Here is a 20,970-nt window from a genome sequence, read left to right on the forward strand (position 1 = left end):
TTTTACTGTCATATCTGTAGAGATCATCAACAAAAACAATAAACCAAATAAACACAATTAATGCAAAAACAGCCATTTATTATTTTCTTATCCAAGTGGGAAACAAATCAGTCAATCATTGCACTATTTCTTTAACTCTGCCATTTTTTTAAAAAAAGAAAAGAAAAATGCAACAAGTTGACCTTAAATTTTAAGGACAGAAAGGGATAAGAGATCTTCTTTGTCGCCTATAAGGCAGCATTTTTAGGCTCAGACAGAAAAGTGAGCATATCAACACCAGGTGTAAAGCTCATCTGAATATAAAATACACCTTCACTTCTCAGCAAACATGAAGTCTAATCAATTTAGCCTCTATTACAATGATTAAGCTCCTTCCTCAGTACCAAAGGCAATGTAAAGAGTGGGTTTTCTTCAGTAGTAGTGTCATTGTGGACAAAAATCCTAATGATTACATACATTCATCTCATTATTGTTTCAAACAATTACTTTTTGGGGGGAGTGGGGGTGCATTCAAGCCTCCATGTGCCAAATACAACCAGCTAGGGTCAAATACTGTTGTGTAAAGTTGTGAATATTGGTCCATGAAGTATGCGGACCTTGGACCTGCATAATCTCAAGGCAATATTTGTGAGCATACAGTTAATCCTGAAGCTGTCAGGAAAACATCTTACGTCCACAGGTTGTGAAACAATCCAAAATACACGTTTTGTAGGCTTTTGCTTTTTCGGGTTGGAATGAAATCAGTCAAAATCACAGTCCAGTAAAAGGCGCCATAGACATAATTGTCTTCAAAGGATCATTTTGACACAAGAAATCAGGAATGGGCACACAACTCTGAAGAGTAATATAAAACATGCCTTGCAGCAACCAATTTGGCAAGAAAGCATTGTCATACAGTATCATAAAAACCTCACAGTGAAAAGTTACAGTATGCCCCTTTATAGATAAAGATCAGCATTCAGCTACGTGTGCTCACACCCATTCACACACACCCAAACACCCATACATACGGTACTCACACACACACTATAAAATGTTTCATAACAGTTTAACAATCTCTCTTCAGTACCGTGAGACTAATACAACTTCCTTTTTCGTTTCATATTTGTTGTTTTTGGCTTGAACCAAAACTACATTGCAGGAAGAGAGAGGAACCGATCGTACATTTCAGTGAACCACAAACAGCCTTGTGTCCAGACTGTGGCTAATCACAGGCTGGATGAAACAAAGAAGGCCCTGATAAGAAACACAGCGAGTCCGAGCCAAGGTTATTATGAGCGCTTTCTATCTGTGTGTGTGTGTGTGTGTGTGTGTGTGTGTGTGTGTGTGTGTTTTCCTTCATGAAGTCCACAACAACAACAAAAAAAATGTTCGTCATTATCAACGACAGTGACGTTACCGTGGCCTTTGCTGTCAAAAGATGAATAAATTACTTAAGGTTACTGTACTTTTGAACAGAATCATTAGTGTGTGTTTCATATCAAACATTTGTTCTTTGGTCATTTTCATCCTTCATGTTGTCCTTGCATATTTTCTTTTAAGTATCATAGTTTTGCTTTTTTTTTTTGTGTATATATAATTTCTTTTTTTTACAAGGTCATCACAAAAATCCATCGGCACGAAAAATAAATAACGACTCCAGATGAAATACTTGTACTATTGCTCATAAACACAAGCATAGTCACTTCCGTTCTAAGGCAACTGGGCTTCGTGATCTCTCGAGCAGCTTGGGAAAAAGCCTTCAAACATGGACAACGTCCTATATGTGTGCATCTGAGTACATGACAACATACAGACAGGCCGAGCTTGTCTCTGTTGGCCCTCTCCTGTCCCCAGTGTGTTCGCACTGCGCCTCGGCGCTCATCGCCGAACTGACCACTCAGTCTCTCTGCAGTCTCTGTCTTGTCAGTGCAGTAGGAGTCACACTGCGGTCATCCTTCTTGTTGTTAACTGCCTGGAGGGCCGCTGGTGAGGAAGTAAGTGGTCATCTCCCCCTTCCCCTTCACCTTGACAACACCTCGACAGTCCAACTGGTATCCGTTGTTGACCAGCACGTGGTATAAGTCTGTGGTCACCTAAGAGAGGACACAGATATTTGACACCCAGGATGTGAGACACTCAACCCGTCCCAAAAGAAACACTGGCAGTCCCAGTTTCACAGTGAATAAGCTTTCTATAGTGACATTAAGAATGGAAATGATAGAAGATACTAGAGAAGATGATAGAAAAACTAGAGCAAATGTTTTTTGTTTATTCTCAAATAAAAAAACTGATGGTCAATCAACAAACAATTCATGCACAACAATTTTGACAATCAAGTTATTTTAAGTCATTTATCAAACACCTAAAATAAATGCTAAACATTTACTAGTTCCAGCTTTTCAACGGCAACCATTTTCTGCTTTTCTGTACTCTAAGAATTGTAAATTAAATGTTATTTTGACTATCGAGCATCTCAGATGTGAAGATTTGCAGCTGTGGATATATTTTGCTCTTGGAAACTTGGTCAAATAAAACATATGATTTGTCACCCATTTCATAGACTAAACAATGAATCAGTTAATAAAAAAATAATCAACATCGTTAGTTGCAACCCTACTGTACTGTATATGTACTGTGTATCACAAGGGACATTTTGATTTGCAGTGACTCACACTGTACAACAGATGGCAGCATTGCTCTGACTATAATCTTTCCAGCAGCCAATTTATGGATTTGATTTAATGTTAGCTAGGCTGCTGTTCCTAACACATTTCAAAATGAGTGTTATCATTAACTATACATCTGTGAATGAGATGATGAATGAGACTGTGGGAATCTTAGCTAACCCTACTGCTTCTCCGAGGAACATACCACATCTATTCCCTGTGGTTAAGATTTCCCTCTTGAAGATAAAAAAATAATACAGGGAATTCATATTAAGCTTTCTGCCCTCCTCCAGAGGAACACTAAAGCACCATCTCTGCTCGAGAACAGTACGTCCTGTGCTGACTGGGACTTTTGCTCAAGGGCACTTGTTTGAACCTCAGTCCTGAAGCTGAATGACTGTGCACTGATTGTATCTGTACAATTGATAGCTGTATTTCACACAAAGCATAAACAGATGACTTTGTCTTTTTCAAATACCACAAACCATGCCTTGGAGTGAAGAACACATCTTAGTTTGACTCAGACAAATGTGGTGTTGTGTTTCGATGATAAAAATAGAGAACAAATACACACTTTTATGTTAGAATGACAACAGACAGTGTAACTACACTGTGTGACTGTTCTTTCTGTTTCATTCTGCATTGGCTAAAACTGCAAAATGCTTCTTGTGAACATAAAGCTACAAACTGTTACCGAGAAGAGTTTGTGTTCAGTACCTGGATGTAATCTGGTACTCCTGTGCTGTCCATCCGACTGGCCACATTGACTGTGTTCCCCCAGATATCATACTGGGGTTTCCTGGCTCCAATCACCCCTGCTACCACTGGCCCCATGTTCAACCCTGAGAGCAAATCACTTGGCTGTATTACATCATATTAACTCAATTAGAATGTTGTTTCTGAGGAAGTAGATCACTATAGTTTTCCTTTGAAAAAAAAAGACCTTTTTAAACAAATGCCAAATCAAATAAGAATGATCAGATATTACTTCAAGACCAACTTCCACTACACTTACCTATTTTCATCTGGAAGTTGTTAAAGGAGTGCTCATTGATGTATTTCATCTGCTCCCTAAGCCTCATGGCGTAGTCGGCCAGCGCCAGGATGTGTGAGCGTCCTTCTCTGTCGTACGTGGAGTCGTTGAGGCCAGAGGCTGCCATGTAGGTGGAGCCAATGGTCTTGATTTTCTCTAGCTGACGGAACCTCTCCTCACTGATGATCTATGGACAAGTAATCAACGGTGTATAAGAAGAGGAAATGAGACAAACAAAAGCAGCACTTCAGCTATTGGTCGACAGATTTGCAGACAACCAGCATCTTAAAAAAAACATCTAATGACCTCATCTTACAGACATTTTCCAATACATGTTTTCTATGCTAATTTAATATGCATTCATTCTCTTCTCTCCTCTGTTCTCACCTCGTCAAAATCAGCGATGATCTCGTTGAGTAGCCGGAGGCACTCCACTCCTTCGTTGTTGGCTTCCAGCTCCACGTAAAATTCCGAAAAGTTGCTGATGGAGGCAAACATGACTGCGACGCACTCACATGACTGGTAGTACAACTCATCATTCCGACGCTCACGTGCAAGAAAGTGGGCGGCTACGTCCTTGGGTAGGATGTTGTGCAGCAGGCGGCGATTGTATGCCTGCAGCTCCTCCATCTCCTCCTTCTCCTCTGTGGCCTGAGGGGCAACAGGGAGAGATGTGGTTACTTATTCTCATTGTCATGTGACTGGATTCCTGAGGTGTTGCTAAAGGCATTTTTCATGGAAGACATTTAGACATGTCACAGTAGGAAAAGAGTAAACAACAAAATTAACAATGATGAATTCCATTTCAGCTGCCTCAGTTTCAGGGTCCTGGTGTTGTGCATGCTGACTCACTGTCACACTGTCATGACTTACTGACAAGTCAAACTGTCTGCTGTGAAAAGGGCTTTTGGGTTAGCTTTAGTTTTGTTTCTGTTTAATACAACTATTTCATTTACCTGCAGCTTCCAGAGGAAGTCAAGGCGTGCGGTGGACTCCACCTGCTGGCCATGCAAGTAGAGAGCTAGAACAAACACCGTCAGGATTACAGGGGTCATGACCTTTAGGGATACCTTGGTCACGGTCTTCAGGCTGAGGAGGTAAAGAGGAGTAGACTAGAGTTATGTAAGAGTGTTTTGCATGGGAGCAAAATATATACAACCCGAAAGATACTTAACCATACAACATGTGAAATTTCTTACCACTGTTCTGCAGTTTCATTGAAACCAGGCCTGGAAAAGGGACAAGAGAAATTCATGTCTACAAACCATAGCTAATCATCGAGTGATTAGGCAGTACATAATAAAATAATCCAACTTACTGTTGCAAGGAATCATTAACAGGTGATAATTGCCTGAGGACAAAAATGAAAACATATTTTCAAAAAATAGAGCCCAACTGGTACATGAGAAAGTAGGTCTTATAATCTAAACCTTTTCATAAAAAAGTAGGCCATGTCCGACCTAAACCGCAGTATTGTGACACAGGAGCTGAACTATTCAGGTTGAAAACTGAGAAAGAGTGAATGTATGTGTTTGTATGCATGTGAGTGTTCCTAGCAGGGGACTCACAGGGTGTTAGCAATGACCAGCAGGTCTGCATTGTCAAACAGGGCCACCTGAGGCCACTCCACGAGCAGGAGGAAAGTGAGCTGGATGAGCAGCATCAGAGCCAGCTTCCCTATGCTGCTGATGTGGAGGAACACGGAGCAGGCCAGCAGGGTCAGCAGTACGCTGTAGCTGAAATACTGCAGCAGAGAGGAGACAGCGAGGGAGGAGGCGGAGGAAGAGGAGGAGGAGGAGGGGGAGGAGGAGTAAGGTTAGGTGAACATTCAAGCATAATTCTCATGCACAAAGAAAAACACATCTGTACACAAGCACATAGGCATTTGTGCATTTGTATGAACACACAGACAATATACATAAAAAACATATATATCTCTATATTTATATATAAATGAAATGTTATGGGACTGACCTCTGGGAAATGGCAGGGCATAGCCTGGCTAGAACACAAAGTCAGACCGTCCTCTGCTGTCTTGGTCAGGTTGTGCAGCAGGCAGAGAGTCACTGACGACATGTTCAGCTCGTTGGCCACACAGTCCTGCAGTTTTTCTCTGCTACAGGTAAACTGACAAAAAAAGGAGACAATCTTTGATTTAATCGTCAGCCAATAAAGATGAACACACAAATGAAATGCAAACAACTAAAAAAGCCATAATTATAAAACATGTAAATACGTTATTTTTTTAAAGATATTTTTTGGCCTTTTCAAGCTTTATTTTGACAGAGACAGCCGAAGAGTGACAGGAATGTGGGGAGAGAGACGGGGAATGACATGTGGGAAAAAGCCACAGGTCGAATCGAACCCTGGGCTGCCTTTGTACATGGGCGTCATGGCATTTAAAGTTTTGACAGAAAATTTTGAATGCCTTCAGTCATGTTACTCGAAAATAATATAATTTTACAAATTTAAAATGTCTCAAAATACAATAACACTCCAACAAATGGTGACAAATGAGCAGACTGATGCTCTACAGTGCAGAAATAGAGAAAGTAGCAAGCATGCCACTGAATGAGTCCTTATGAAACCTAAATTAGCTTAGCTTGATGTTGGAGTATAACAATGAGCAACCAATTGCAGTCTGAAACAACCGGCAGGCAGCCAATCATACAAGTAGAACAGCTACAGAGCACGAACAAACAGAGCGACAAACAAGGTGACATCTGTCCTGTGCTGTCCACCATCTGTTTTTGTTGTTGTTTTTATGTGTATGTCTTTGGATGCAAAACAAATTTATATAAACAAGGGCTTAACACCCATATCATTATATGTGCCCAAAGACATTTAACCAAACAATAAAACAAATACTACAACATATATAACATCAGTGGCTGCATCAGTTTAGTCACTCGTTTTTAAGAAAATGTGTGTCAGTGTCATTAATGTGTGGCTTTTAGTGGAATCCAGCAGTGTAGTTTGCAACTCTGTAGATCTGCCTTCAGGTTTCTGACATGAAGAAAAAAACTATGGTGTGCAAAAAGTGGAAAACAGCCTATCTAGAGGCAGTGTTTATTTTGCTACTGTTGACGTGTGGCAGACTCTGTGGAAGTGGACCTACAGTACAGGGTCTGTAGACATAAAAGGCTCATTCACTCTAACAGAAAACAATGGCTCTTATTTTCAGGTGATTATACACTGATAAAAACATAGCTATGCATATTATATTCCATGTCTATTATATTCTGTAAATACAGCTTCCTAAATCTTACACACTGGACCTTAACCACCAATGTTCCACACAGGAACACTGAGGCCTACTTAGAAACCAAACTCTGATGTAACGTTTTGACAAACTGAGGAACAAAAGAGTTTTGCAGTCTGTTCAGTCCAGCCTGTGGGCCTAAAGCTCATATCCTTCAAATAAAATATGAGTGGGGTCAGATGAAATATTACCTACCAGAGACAAAATTCTTTTAGTATATGAAAACTTGACTCCAGGATTTGACCCACAATCTTTGAACAGATACTGTACAGTCTAACCAGCCAAGCTTTAAAGGCCCAGCGTGTAAGACAAAAGGGGCTCTATTTACCGAATAATGTGGAAATTGAATATAATATGCATAACTATGCTTTTATTAGTGTATAATCACCTAAAATAAGACTTGTTAGGTTTGTTATATTTATTTAGAATGAGCCTTTTATGTATTTTGGGGGGATATGTGGCCTGCACACTCCAGTCCTCGTCCACGGAGTCATGTCATGTTGCACCGCCATGTTTTGACAATAGCCCAGAACAGTCAATAGAGCCTTTTGAGTTTTTCACATGTTTTGCAGCCACTGTAGTTTTTCCTTCACGCTACCAAAGGACAAGTGTTTGGAATCAGCAACTACATTGCTAGATGCCACTAAATCCTGCACACTGATCCTTTAAGCTAAATACAGAGACAACTGTACCATGCAGTGGTTCCATAATCCACACTGCATAACACTCAAATTAATATAGATTGCAAAAACAATTACAGGATATGTTTGTTTGCTCCAAATGCTGTGAAGAAAATAAGTGTGTTGTTCTACAGATATAACTTATATGTGCACTCCAGGATAAAGCAGCAGTCAAGTTTTAATCCACACTTGTGTATGTGTGGATGCAATGCTAAATATGTCTACATAACACTGGTAAACATGACAGTGATGGTTAAAAATAGACATGATTTCTACAACCCCATCTGTCACAGTGACAAGATTATGATGAATTACCCCTAATTACAGTAACCCCTCGGGCAATTGTTCTCATTTTAAAAATGCCGGGATGAAGCAGAATTTCTTCAAATCTCTTGAAAATCTGTTAAATAACATCTGAGAAAAGAAGTGGGTGATTGATTAATGGAAGGACGAACAAATGGTACTGAAGGTGACACATCACCCCTTCTCTGATGTCACTGTAGGGGACAACTTGAAACATCATGATGCAAGATACAAAAATGACAAAATGAAAAGCTGTAGACCCTACCATGTTAGCAAAGGAGGAAATGAAGAGGAGGAGGATGGTGAAGACGCCGACCAGTGTGCTGTTTGCACGAGACTGGACTATTTTCTTGGTTACAGTCTGCAAGGCAGCTGGGAAGAGCTTGAATACACACACACAAGGAGAAGATGAGATAAGAGAGAGTTAATACCATTAGTGATTATGGCTGAAGACATATGATAATGACTCTTATCTGAAGATATCTGCAAGAGAAATCATATGAGTGGTGAAGGCCTTTGTTTCTCACTTTGATGCAGGAGTAGATGGCACAGATGAAGAGGATGATGGCGAGGATGATGAAGATGCTGATGTAAAGACCAAGCATAAGTGTTGTTCTGCGGAAGAGAAGAAAACAGGCTCATTAGGATGTATAACTCTCATTAACTCCCCATAAACTAATCAGGAGCACATTTCCTGTCCACAATTCAGTATAACTGGGAAACTGGGAAAGGCAACTTATCGGAGAGAGCTACTTACTTTGGGAAAATGATAATCTGGATGAAACAGATGAAACAGAAAACAAGGAGTGTGCAGGCCACATATCCTCCAAAACGATCATCAACCTTTTTGGAGTACTGAAAACAGAAAATCAATGAGAAAGTAAGTTTCCTTGTAGCTCAATTAAAAAAGGAAAAAAAAAAACAATTTAGTTTTTTTGACATGGAATTATAGTGAATTTCAAAGCATCTTCAAGTCAAATACCGACCTTTTTCTCGAGCTCAGTGGTCTGAAAGGTGAGTAGGAACTTCTTGACGTGGTCCTTCCTTAGCTGGTCGATGCTGCGTGCATCGATGGCCCGTCCAAGAAACTCATCCACCTCATCCTCAGGATTCAGGGCCTCCTGAGCACAGCGGCTATGAGATAGATGGAGCAATAAGTCATTGTGTATTGTGTATTTAGGTTTGTGTCTGTGTGAGTGTGTATGCTGTAACAGGCAGAATGACTCAGAGCTAATGTGGTATTAGTGTTGGGTTAGATCCGACTGTATAATACCAACAATGGGCTCTAAAGTTGGCTACAGTGACAGTTTGCCAGTCAAGCACTGATAACAGAAAGCAAATAACAGAAACTGAAAGCAAAACACTCACTTGTCTTTGCTAGATGCTTCATCGATGCCCTGAGAAAAATAAAAAAAAGCGAGTCAGTGAAATTAAAATTAAAATGCAGAGACTGTGCAGGAAAGAGAAAAAGATTATTGTGTAGCCCCAGTACAACTGGAAGAGAGACAGAGACATCTGCACAGCTAATCCCTGCGAGCCAGACTGATGTTTTAATTAATGCTGGGAGGCTTCAAATTACACCCTCTTTGCCCCTAGGGCTCAAACCCTCTGAGATAGAGAGGACAAAAGGAGGAGGAGATGGGAAGAATGTAGGAAAGACAAGGAAATGTAGACTTGTAGCATTAAGAGAGGGAGGATGTGAGAAAGAGAATGAGAAAGAGAAATATCTGTAGCTGCAGCCTCATCAGATTAGTTTCAGTTGTAAATGATGCCCCGGGAATCCCTGGGAGTCTTGCTGTAACTCCCATTTGTTTGACAGGGTCAGATCAATACTCTTTCTCACATTCCCATTGTCTCCTTTAAGCTTTAGCATATATACAGTTCTGTATACATTTGTCACCATCAGACACATAAATTTATATTTAAATTTATAGGGCATTCATAGTTGAGAAATTGAAAAAAAAAAAGAGTTAAAAAGCACAAAAGAGTTTTAGTTAGAAAAAGTCCTGACCTGACAACAGAAAAGCTAAGGAACCCTGTTATTATGTGCAAGTCATACCGCAAAATAGTTTGGGGTTAAAAGTAAACGCAAAGTGCTGCTGTGGCTGATGGGAATGTCATTAGTGTTGCAGATATTTAGTCATAAATCCAAGTACAGACAAACTAAAATTCTGACCTGGTGATGACACTAGAGGAAACGTTACAGGATCACCAAAGTTATTAAAATCCATCCTAAGGGGAACATGAATGTCTGCGCTAAATCTCATGGTATCTAAGAAATAGCTATTAGGATATTTCAGGATCAACATAAAGCTGTTTAAAGCATGTTTTAAAAAAATGGATTTTGGAGGTCCTATAAGAAGAAGACGGAAGTTAGTATAAAGTATATTGACAGGAAGTTGGCAAGAAGTCTGCCCTAATCGGCCTCTGACCCCTGAATGACCATACAAGGTCAATCTAATATTAGCAGCTACTTTCCATAATTATAAAAGTCTTTGACTCCTGAGGAAGGAGAGAATGACACAGGAAATCGGATATAGACACAAAGAGCAGGTGCCATGCGCTCAGCTAAAAGCTCCCTGCGTGTATCTCACCATCTGCCTGAAGACTTTGGACTCCTTGGTTCTGGAGAAGGATCTGTCAGGCACCCAGCGTGGCATCAGCCCTTCGGCAGAATTTGCACGTGCTCGCTGCATCTTGGCCATCATGGCTTTCTCCTCTTTCTGGAAGTGAAGAAAATCCCGCCGTCAGGGTTAAATGCTGTGACAAACAAGGTCTTCAACGCCAGGTGGCAAGCCATTATATTGTCTGTGTTAAATATGGCACTAGCGTGAAGTTCTGAAGAGGTCAAGTAGGTAATCAAGGATGTACGTGTGTGTGTGTGTGTGTGTGTGGTGTGTGTGTCTGTGTGAGAACATTTACTCACCCTCTTCTGGCTACAGCCGAGCACCAAAAAGGTTTCGATGTTGTGCTCCTTCAGGTAAGCATTCCTCTCTCCTCCAAATCCCGGCTCCACCTCGTAGTCCCCATTCAGATACTGTAGTGTGGCTTTGGTGATGTGGATACGCCTACACACACAAACACACACACACACACACACACACACACACACACCAACCACACAATCAAGAAATGTGTTAGAAACTAAATAGGCTATGGGAGCCTATGTCAGCAGTAGCAGGTGGAGTAGGAGGGACTTACCCAGCCTTCCCCCCAGCCTCCATTTGGTTGGCCAGTGTCACATCGTTGGACCAGACGTCAAACTGCCACTTGCGCAGGCCCAGCACCCCACAGTGAACGCGCCCACTGTGGATGCCCACCCGCATGTTCACATTAACGCCCGTCACCTCTCTCACCAGCCTGCAGTTGCACACACACACACACACACACACACACACACACACACACACACAGACATGCGCACACTATTAAGTGTCACCTTCAGCATCGCAGCGTCTCTTCTGCATCCCGTGCAGCAAACAGCAAACCTTAACTTAACCTTCACTAAAGCAATACATATGACTGTAAGTGTGTGTGTGTGTGTGTGTGTGTGTGTGGGTTGTTGTGTTTCAGTGATTTAGTGTGTGTTTGACTCACGAGATGGCCTCTATCATGTCTACTCCCATCTCCACACAGCAGTGGGCGTGGTCAGCCCGGGGCTCGGGCAGGCCTGACACACAGTAGTAACAGTCTCCTAGGATTTTAATACGCAGGCAGTGGTTCTCCTGTATAGCACACACACACACACAGATTAGGCCTTTAATTACAGATAACACACAGCATGCTCATGTCAAATATACAGCTTTTTATGCATAATTTAGATGACTCATCAGTCTAACTGATGTCTTACACAATGCTTAAGTAACACCCCCCCACCACCACCACCACCACCACAAGTATATCACACTGGCTCTGTCATTCAAACAGCGGAGTGGAGGCTACAGACTGTATGGTTACATAAGCATCAGTAGGTTTGAAGTTCTGCTGTGAAAATGGCGGTGGCAGGTTGTCGGCGCTCACCGAGGCCAGCTTGTCAAAGCGAGCAAACAGCTCGTTCAGCGTCATGACCAGCTCCTGGGCCGTGCACTGAGACGCCAGGCTGGTGAAGCCCTCGATGTCTGCAAACAGTATGCTGCAGGAGAGGAGGAGGTGGAGGTAGGAAACCAAAACAGACAGAGAGGGGAAAAAAAAGACAAGGGAGACAGAGAATTAGATCAATCAATAAAGTATAGAGTTAGTTAGCATGGTCTAGCGCCTCCATCCCTCCCTACTGTCCAGCTGCCATGTGAGCAAGGGAGGGAGAGAGGCAGACATTTGTTCAGCTCTGGCTCTCATCATCTAAGCCAATGTAGGTCACCTCCCCCTGTCTGCATGCCTTTCATTGCTAACTTTTGATAGTAATGAAAGGCTAGGATAAACAACACCACAGACATTATGAGTTTCAGGTGGAGGCGACAGATGGCGCTGTTGGTCCCATGAGGTCATCCACTTGGGGAGAACTGGCCATTAATTACAACAGTTCAGAGCCTGTCTGCATCTCCCATCCTGAGAAAAGGCTGTGAGCCATGATGCAATAGCTTATCTGTAAAGGGTCAGTTCAAACATAACAAAGACATTTCCCTGAAGGCATTTAACTTTTTTTTTTTTTCAAAGTTTTTGAATTATTTATTTAAGTTTTTAGTAAATAATTTTAAATTTTTTGTAGTTTTTGTTTTATTTATTCAAGTTTTGAGTTCTGAGTCACTGTAAAAGTTTGCATTGCAACTTTGGAAAAATAGTTTCAACACTGACAGGATGATCTGCAAATTATCCAGAGTTGACCTGTTAGTTGTTTCTGGACAAAGATCTTCCTGTGAAATTCTAAAACATAATTTTTCAATTACGTGAGCACCAGAAACAAAACAAACGATTTGTCTCCATTGTACTGAGTGGTAGCAAAAAGCCAAAAGAGACTTCATTTGGACAAACTTCTGGTGTGGCCAAATATTACTCGAATAAGGTGAGAAAATGCACTCGTATGCAATTTGGATCACTGGACAGATCGGTAATTTGACTATGTAAATTAGAGGCAAAAGCAAACTCCTAATAAATTATCTGACTAGATAGGGACTGACCATAATTCCAAGTATAGGTCTGTTTTGCAACCATTACTGATCAACAGGAAACATTAGCATCTTAAATGTAGTTGTTGTTTGATGTTAAGCGCTTTCACAAAATGACATGGTCGCTTTGAATCTTGCTTTACATTTAGATAATGGATTGTTTCTGTAAGTGTACACCTTGGTAGAGCAATGGTGTTGCAACAGATTATTCCACTAAGTGCATCACCTGCACCTATTTGGGTCACCTCTGACAGGAGATCTCTGATGCAACCTCGTTTCATTGTCCGCTACCTCCATCGCCACCGCAACCTGAACAGCACCGGCTGGGCTCAACGGTAGGCTAATGGATGTGGAGTTTCAATCACCTGTTAGTACTGATTTATTCGTACTCGGGAGGTGGAATCCAGTGGTGAAGGCTGAGACAGGGGGCCGGCAAACTTGTGGTCTGCCTCCTATCATTTGCTACAGAAAGCACAGCAGTGTGCCTAAGTCAATATCGTTACTGCAGCCTGTGCTGTCAGTGTCAATAAACAACAACATGCATAATACATGCTGTCAGGGAAATAGCTGTTGGAGTGACTCTGTAACTGACACATCAGTCAGCAGAGTGAGGTCAAAGCCACTGGTGCTAGCTGTGATAGCAGAGTAGACAAGTTTTCTGACATTCTTCCTGTTAGTGCAGTTGTGCAGTTTGTGTATGGAAGCATGCATGTGTAAATTATCTGCATTTACCTAACGTTGTCGTGTTTTTGGATGTAGATCTTGTGGAACATCATATCTTCCTTCTTGGCATTGATATCAGCCTTCATCTCCATGGCAACGTGCCTTGGCAGCACTGACAGCAGTAGGCGCTCCTGAGAGACAGAGAGAGAGAGAGAGACAGAGAGAAATTAAAGAAAGCAAGACAGAGAGAGAGAGCCCATTCATTTTCATCAGTTTCTACTGTTAAGAATACTCAGTGAGTCACTCTGCCTCACTGGCATCTGCGTGGGAACGTGTTAGTCAAATACAGAGGAGTGAAGATATGTGTTATACTTCAGAACATATTGTTGACCTCACAAACTGAGACAAAAAAAAAGACTAGAAAATGGAGACACCCATTTGTTGCTCTTTTGAATTCGTGTGTGTGTGTAGAGTTTTCCTACAGGGCGCGGGCTGGACTGCCTCCCTCACTTATTTGCGTGGAAGCATGCCTGTGTGTGTGTGTGTGTGTGTGTGTGTGCGTGTGTGTGTGTGTGTGCGCACGTGCACGCATATATGTACCTGCTGCTGGTTTTCCCTCTGCAGGTGCAGTCTGGCCTGGATATATCCTCTCGTCTCCTGGAAGGCTTGTCTCTGGGAGACCTCAGCAGGGTAGTGGGTACAAATCCCGATCATGTTAGTGCACAGGAAGATCAACACATTGGCGATGATCTGAAAACACACACAAATGTACAAATATGACAGAGAGAAAACAGGAGAGTAAAACCAAACAAACACGTGTCACATCAGAAGAATACAATGAACTCTGCCTGACCCGGGAGGGGTCAATAAATGAAATTGATAGCACTCTCTCATAGGATTTATTGCAAGGAGAAAAAAAAATCCCCAAACGTCTGAGGGGCCATTAGATGTGATCTGGTTAGAGATGATGAGCGTGGCAAGAGGACATTCTCCTCATGTCCTGCTCTGAACAGCAGATAGGAAGCCCAGGGGCTTCAATGTGATGCATGACTGCGGACATGTGAAGACTGTGTCACTCCTTTTTTGTGCTACTTGGACTGAAAGTTTATATTATCTACAGTGGGAGTAGAATCTATTTAAAATGTGAAAAAAGACAGATCACCCAGCATGTAAAAATCACAGAGCCAAAAACCCGATGATGTGAGCCTGCAAAACAGACTTACAGCAATGTGCAACAAATGGTGGTGTATTTGAATGTAAACCTTTACATAGTTTGAAGCAGAGATGTAACTTTCCCATGTGTATCCAGTAAAGTGAGGTATGTTGGGTTGAACAATGAGCCTCTAAGAATGCAGACACACAAACTGTAAAACAGCATTATCTGCGGCTTAAGTAAATGAAGCTTAGATATAGCGTACAGTTAGCTTTGTGGGGTCGTCGACCTAAAAAGCATTCCTCCGTGCTGCTCCAGTCGCATTCTGTGTGCTTTTGGATGCGTGTGGTAAGCCAGTGTGTAAGTCTGTTAGTGATTTCTCTTTTCACTCGTCCACAGCCAGCCCGAAACATCAGAAATGGAGCCTTGAGCTCTGGACTTCCCCCTCCTCTCAGAAACACACAGACATGCACACACACATACACACATCCTCTACATCCTCAGAAACACACTCCAGCCTGGGAAAGTCACTTGACCCATGACCAGAGCACAGAGTGTTTCCTCCGAAGATGATATCATCAATAATGAGAAAAAGACATGCAGCCACGGTACAAACATAAAGGCTGAATTTCAATCAGTCTTAATAACAACATCAACTAAACGGCAGGACATGAAAAGTCTCATCACCAGCACCAGTATTTCTGAGCAACGGCTGGTATGTTGCCAAACCAGTGTGTGTCTTTTTTGTGTGTGATTGTTATTTGTGTTTATGAGGCTAGATAGTGAACAGGAGATTGGATGATTATCTACATACTTGCATGCACTGCATATTTTCATGGATGTGTTTGAAAATGAAATTAAAAGAAACACGAAACTAGCGACATAGTTTCCAAACATTGATCAAAACACACACAAGACAGCGGACTAAAACACAGCCCCGGACTTGTAGAGTGATGGCAGGCTTCTCTACCACGATCCTGAGACGAGGTTTACACTGTACACACAAGAACTCGCCCCTATGTTGTCACAACAAGACAGAGACAATCTAACGACCTGTGCCTGAAACAGAACACCATTACCGCAGGACAGTGGCAGGCAAATTCCACTGTTTATTCAAAGAGAAAGCTGGAGGTAGCTTCCTATTCCACCTGAAAACAAATGGCCAAACTAGATTAGAAGCACAGCAGTAAGCAGAAATAAACACACTGATGGTTCGCAGGTGCAGAAGCAAACATGCTTTTGATGTATTGGGTAAATACCAATCCCTGATGTAGCTGATGCAGGCAGAGAGCAACAACATTATTCAAGAACTAACAACAGAGCATCTAAAATGCATCCTCATTTTTTATTTCTGAGGGATATAGATATGCGCTCAGGTTCGTTCAGATGGGATTTCGGAAAAGGAAAAAGTTTTCTTTTGACTCCTTGATGCAGGATGATAGAGAATGGTTGATGCCACCCGTCAGTCAACTTTCAAAATCAGATCAAAGCTGTCAAGAACACACCTCATCCTCAGGCGATTGAAGATCAAGGGTGAAGACCTAGAAAGAAAGCCCACTGTTTATATGACTGGCTGAGCAATTGTTCTCTAAGTGCAGCATTGAATTTGTGCCGCACCGTCGCTCAATTAGTGATGTGCCTATTGTGTTCATAAATCATTGACAGGCCAGGGCTTCCTGATAAGCCCTGCATCGTAATGTTATAGACCACCGATGGAGACTTGACACCCCGTTCTTGAAGGACTCAGATATAACCTGATCGCATTAATCCCAAACAGATGGCTCCGAACAGAGTGAGCCAGATAACTTAGTTAACTGGCCTGTCTGAGATACAGGGCCACCTGCAGTTCCCAGGACCACACTTCTCAGCAATGCACTCAATTTACATTTGGCCAATTCAGCTTCCCATGTGAGAACGCTCAGATTTCCTTCCAAGTAAAGACATTCCTATCAAATTGATTTTGATAGTTTGGCAACAAACGTAGAGCGTGCTTGAACGCAGATTAGGAGGTCCCACATTCAGGATTTTGTGTATTTTAACACACGATGCACAAAGCACATTCATGTGCAAATGCAATGCAAATGAATAGGCACAAAATATTAGCAGGTGCATTTACTGCAGTTGACTGATTTCATCTTGAATGAAGGCTCAATATAACATCCTGACAGTTCTGAATCAGTGAAACTAAAGTGTGGGGGAACATGATGAACAAAGCTCACATTAATGCCAAGTTATGCTTAGTCACCAGACAGTCTGGAGATTAGAGGCAGCAGCATTCACAGAGGCCTTTGAATAAATCTTGTGGTTGAGGTATGCATATGAGTTCTCTGATCCTGAAGCCTGTGTCTGTTGCTGCACTTAGACTATATCACCCAGATATGCAAACAGCGATGTGGTGTGAAGAGAGCAGTAGACGTTTCTCTTCATTAGCACAGTGCCACTCTCTTTTTATAGCCACTAAACTGGACATGGAGTATCTTCCATTGATGACCATTCTTCCTGCAGACTTTTGGCTCTTAAAGAAGAGCCTTCTCGCTCAACATTTACTTAAGCAGGAACCTCTTGGCGGCAGAGTTAAAAGTCCAAACATTGGCTTATAAGGTGCGGCTCCCGGCAAGGTGCTTTATAAAGTAATGCAGATGGATAACATGTTAAGGAACGAATGAAGGAAGGGGATGGAAAAGATTTTGGTTTGGCAAACACACAGCAAACTTATTCTGTCTTTAATAATATCCCACTGGACAATTTCCTCACATACAAGCATGCTGGAATGTACGTGAACATGGATCAGGTTTTCATAGCAAGGTCATTATCCATTCATTCAAGAACAAAATGTCAGCCACAGCCGATTTATTGATCAACAAGGGATGTTTCCATGATATTTAGGCCTGCTGCACTGTCAGGACTGTACAAGTGTTTCTTTTATTCATAAGTATGTTCACTGAAGGCTGAACTGTAGGGGCCTTGTCTGTGAGCAGAGCTGAGCTGGTCACGTGAATGAATTTATAACTAATATTAACTCCTATGACAATAGAACGAGAGGAGGTAAACTAAGAACTGATACCGACAGATATGACACTCTGTCACCTGCTGAATTAAGGCATTGTCCAAGTAATCAATGTTTGGATTTATCCAGGAGTATCTTAAAAGGCCTGCAGTGAAAGATAAAGCTCAGATATCCCACCACCCCTGAGCTTCACCAAAGCCAAAGTTTAAACTTTAAAAGGGCAGAGTGCTATATCCCATAAGTCAACACACGGGCTCTGGGGATCCTGAATGCTGTTGACATGGGGGCTACTCTCCAGCACATGACCTTTGATAGGCATCTGGAGCTTTTAAAATGTCTTACAGAGATGGACGTCAAGTCCAGTCGCACACTGCTGATCATAGCCCGAAAAGATAACAACTGAGTGGTAAAAATAGACAATACTATGAGACTTGCTCTAGTCTGAATCCAATCGGGGTTACTATAATGTGTAATTACTGACACAAGAAAGAAGCCATTCCTTATAAAGATAAATGTTGCAGAGGGGTGGGTGTGCCTGTCTTTGCCATCTTGGGTCCCTGCCATCTGGAATCAGAGCTCTGTTTTCGTCACGGCTTGGGCCAAACCAAAATTGGTCTCAGGCGACCAGTAAGGCCACGAAATAATCTTTGTGAAGCACTGAAGCAAATTCCATGAAGCTAACTAGAGCTGGACGCAGGCCGCACATCTGTCAGAAAATCACATCCTGCATTAATAGTTGCACATAAAACGTTGTCTAAACATGAGGAAAAATCTCCCAGCAATCCTGGAATTACTTACTAAAACAAAATGCAACCACTAGCTGAAACTACCTACTTCATTTTTCTAATTTGACAGACAAATCTTTCCTCAAATCAAAAGATTATAATGCTTATTTATCTTTCTACTTCAATAGCTCGACCTTCAATTTAGTCTTGACTGGTTTTAGTTCAACAGTTCCAATAAGGACAGTAAGCATGTTGATGGCCCTGTTTTTTGCCTCTGACACTATATCTGTATGTACCTGTACAGCCTGGGGACAGAAAACAGACTTTGTGGCCTCAGAGAAAAATAATGACAGTGAATAAAAAGGGGAACAACCTTTGGGAAAAACAGTACACAGATAAAAGAGATTCTTGGTTGCTGTCATCTGAGAACCTTGAACAAGGCCACTCCCTAAAACAAAGCAGGAGGGTAACATGAGCCCACATTTTAGCTGACTTTCTTGTGGCTGACTCTGTTCAGCTGAATTATACCATGTAGCATCCTGGCTTTGGGTCTGCTTTAAGACTTTTATCACTGTCCCTCTTCCGTCTAATTCCCCACATTTACAGTCTCTGTGAGAGACAGACTCAAAATAATCTGACATTTAAATGATTGTGCAACTTTAAGTTTTTCTAAGGCTCATGTGCACTTTGCTTGACCTAATGCTGCTGCTTCAACCAACGTCCACGTCCATTCAGTTTTTACTTAAGAGCTACAAAGAACAAGTCACAAGGGAAGTCTTTAAATAGCTTGTTGTTTTTTCCAACCAACACATCAATTTGCTATCATTTAGTTAGACACAGAGAAGTGACAAATTCAGAATCCAGCAGAAAATAACAAAATGTTTGCCAGTATACATTTTTTTTGTTGAATTTTGAGATTGATTGATTTTGCAGATTAATTACAAATCAATTGACTACTATTGACTACTAATTAATTGATTGTTTCAGCTCTATTCTGCTTCTCTTACATTTATGTTCAGTTTTTGGTCGTGGAACTGGTTCCTATATCCTTGTTGTTGTTACTATTATCAGTTTTAATTATTATTAATTATTAGCTGAATAATCAGTGATCCAGCAAAAGCAAACATTTGGTTTTTATTTTATTTTATTTTTTTTAAAGATTTTTTTTGGTCGTTTTATACTTTATTTGACAGCTGAAGAGTGACAGGAAATGTGGGGAGAAAGAGAGATGGGGAATGACATTCAGGTCGGGATTCGAACCCTGGGCTGCCGCGCAGTGTTAATTTTGTCAGACAAGACGAGACAAAATATGTTTGTCAACAAGCCTTTTTCCCTTGACGAAGATGAGACGATGACGAGTCTATACAATGTTCTAAAAACACTGACGAAAAATGTGCCAATGTGCGTTTTTGTTGACAAATAAAAACGAGACAAAAATCTCATGCAAGAACAAAAACATCCTTGTGTTTTCGTCTACTATATAAGAAAAAAAGCAACATCCAGTCCTGCTGTCATGTGTCTGTGCCAGCAGTTCTTTTACTGTAGACAACGTCACGGCCACACGTTTGATATCCTCTTACTGCTCTCACACCTGTGGCTTGAAAACAAACAGCATGCAGGAGAAACACGGCGTACGGACAGTGCAATCTAGAGCATGAAACTGGCCTTAGAAGTCAGGCCCGACCCGGCCCGTTTTGATTGACCGCTTTGTAGAGCCCGAACCCGTTTGCAGCCCGACGTTATTAAAATGTGCGCATATGGCATAACAGTCAAGAATGAGTCTAGCCTCCCCATTTGTGCTAAACACTAACAGTGATGGTTTTAACATTATAGTAGATGCAACTGGCATAAAATCAGTTTATTTATATTGAAATTTAACAATTGCATGTAGAAGATGACAGAACATGTCATAATAGGGTGTACCTGCTATTAGTAGATTAAAAAATAAAAATCAAGTGCATATTAAGTGTGTATTGAAACAACAGACAAAACACTTAGCAAAGTTGCCTTGAAGAAATTCAATTAATTTGCTTCAATTAAGACATTTATTCAATATGTTAGCTGTGGAACACAAGTGAACTGGAATTAATAAACAAAAAACATATTCCTGAAATAAATAGAAGAAGACTAAAATGTTTTGACTAAAACTGGACTAAAATACCCTGTGTTCACGTTTGACTAAAACTAGACTAAAATTTTGAGACTTTTAGTCGACTAAAATATGACTAACAAAAATGATTTGTGAAAGACTAAAAGTGACTAATACTAAGAATGAACTTTGACACAAGACTAAGACTAAGACTAAATTGAAAAATGGGTGACAAAATTAACACTGCTGCCGCGGCAAGGACTGAGCCTTTTTACATTGGGCAGATGCTCTTCCGACTGAGCTGA

General features: G+C 41.3%; 1 protein-coding gene across 1 annotated transcript in view; it reads right to left on the reverse strand.

The window, feature by feature from the left end:
- Nucleotides 1–57: 57 nt before the first annotated feature.
- The window catches only part of LOC104933400 (adenylate cyclase type 6), a 33,337-nt gene continuing 12,424 nt past the window's right edge, over nucleotides 58–20,970 (reverse strand). Inside the window, exons 4-24 of the mRNA XM_019259295.2 lie at nucleotides 14,292–14,441; nucleotides 13,761–13,882; nucleotides 11,947–12,058; nucleotides 11,524–11,651; nucleotides 11,128–11,286; nucleotides 10,853–10,994; nucleotides 10,521–10,649; nucleotides 9,295–9,323; nucleotides 8,913–9,060; nucleotides 8,684–8,781; nucleotides 8,454–8,541; nucleotides 8,192–8,308; nucleotides 5,656–5,808; nucleotides 5,250–5,425; nucleotides 5,000–5,032; nucleotides 4,881–4,910; nucleotides 4,638–4,770; nucleotides 4,069–4,332; nucleotides 3,664–3,868; nucleotides 3,366–3,490; nucleotides 58–2,075 (exon numbers count right to left, since the gene is read on the reverse strand). Of these exons, the coding sequence (XP_019114840.1) occupies nucleotides 1,947–2,075; nucleotides 3,366–3,490; nucleotides 3,664–3,868; nucleotides 4,069–4,332; nucleotides 4,638–4,770; nucleotides 4,881–4,910; nucleotides 5,000–5,032; nucleotides 5,250–5,425; nucleotides 5,656–5,808; nucleotides 8,192–8,308; nucleotides 8,454–8,541; nucleotides 8,684–8,781; nucleotides 8,913–9,060; nucleotides 9,295–9,323; nucleotides 10,521–10,649; nucleotides 10,853–10,994; nucleotides 11,128–11,286; nucleotides 11,524–11,651; nucleotides 11,947–12,058; nucleotides 13,761–13,882; nucleotides 14,292–14,441 (2,670 nt within the window). The 3' untranslated portion in view covers nucleotides 58–1,946. The remainder of the gene's footprint in view (nucleotides 2,076–3,365; nucleotides 3,491–3,663; nucleotides 3,869–4,068; nucleotides 4,333–4,637; nucleotides 4,771–4,880; nucleotides 4,911–4,999; nucleotides 5,033–5,249; nucleotides 5,426–5,655; nucleotides 5,809–8,191; nucleotides 8,309–8,453; nucleotides 8,542–8,683; nucleotides 8,782–8,912; nucleotides 9,061–9,294; nucleotides 9,324–10,520; nucleotides 10,650–10,852; nucleotides 10,995–11,127; nucleotides 11,287–11,523; nucleotides 11,652–11,946; nucleotides 12,059–13,760; nucleotides 13,883–14,291; nucleotides 14,442–20,970) is intronic.

The sequence above is a fragment of the Larimichthys crocea genome, chromosome XV (genome assembly GCF_000972845.2).
Source record: "Larimichthys crocea isolate SSNF chromosome XV, L_crocea_2.0, whole genome shotgun sequence".
In the NCBI taxonomy this organism is placed as follows: domain Eukaryota; kingdom Metazoa; phylum Chordata; class Actinopteri; family Sciaenidae; genus Larimichthys; species Larimichthys crocea.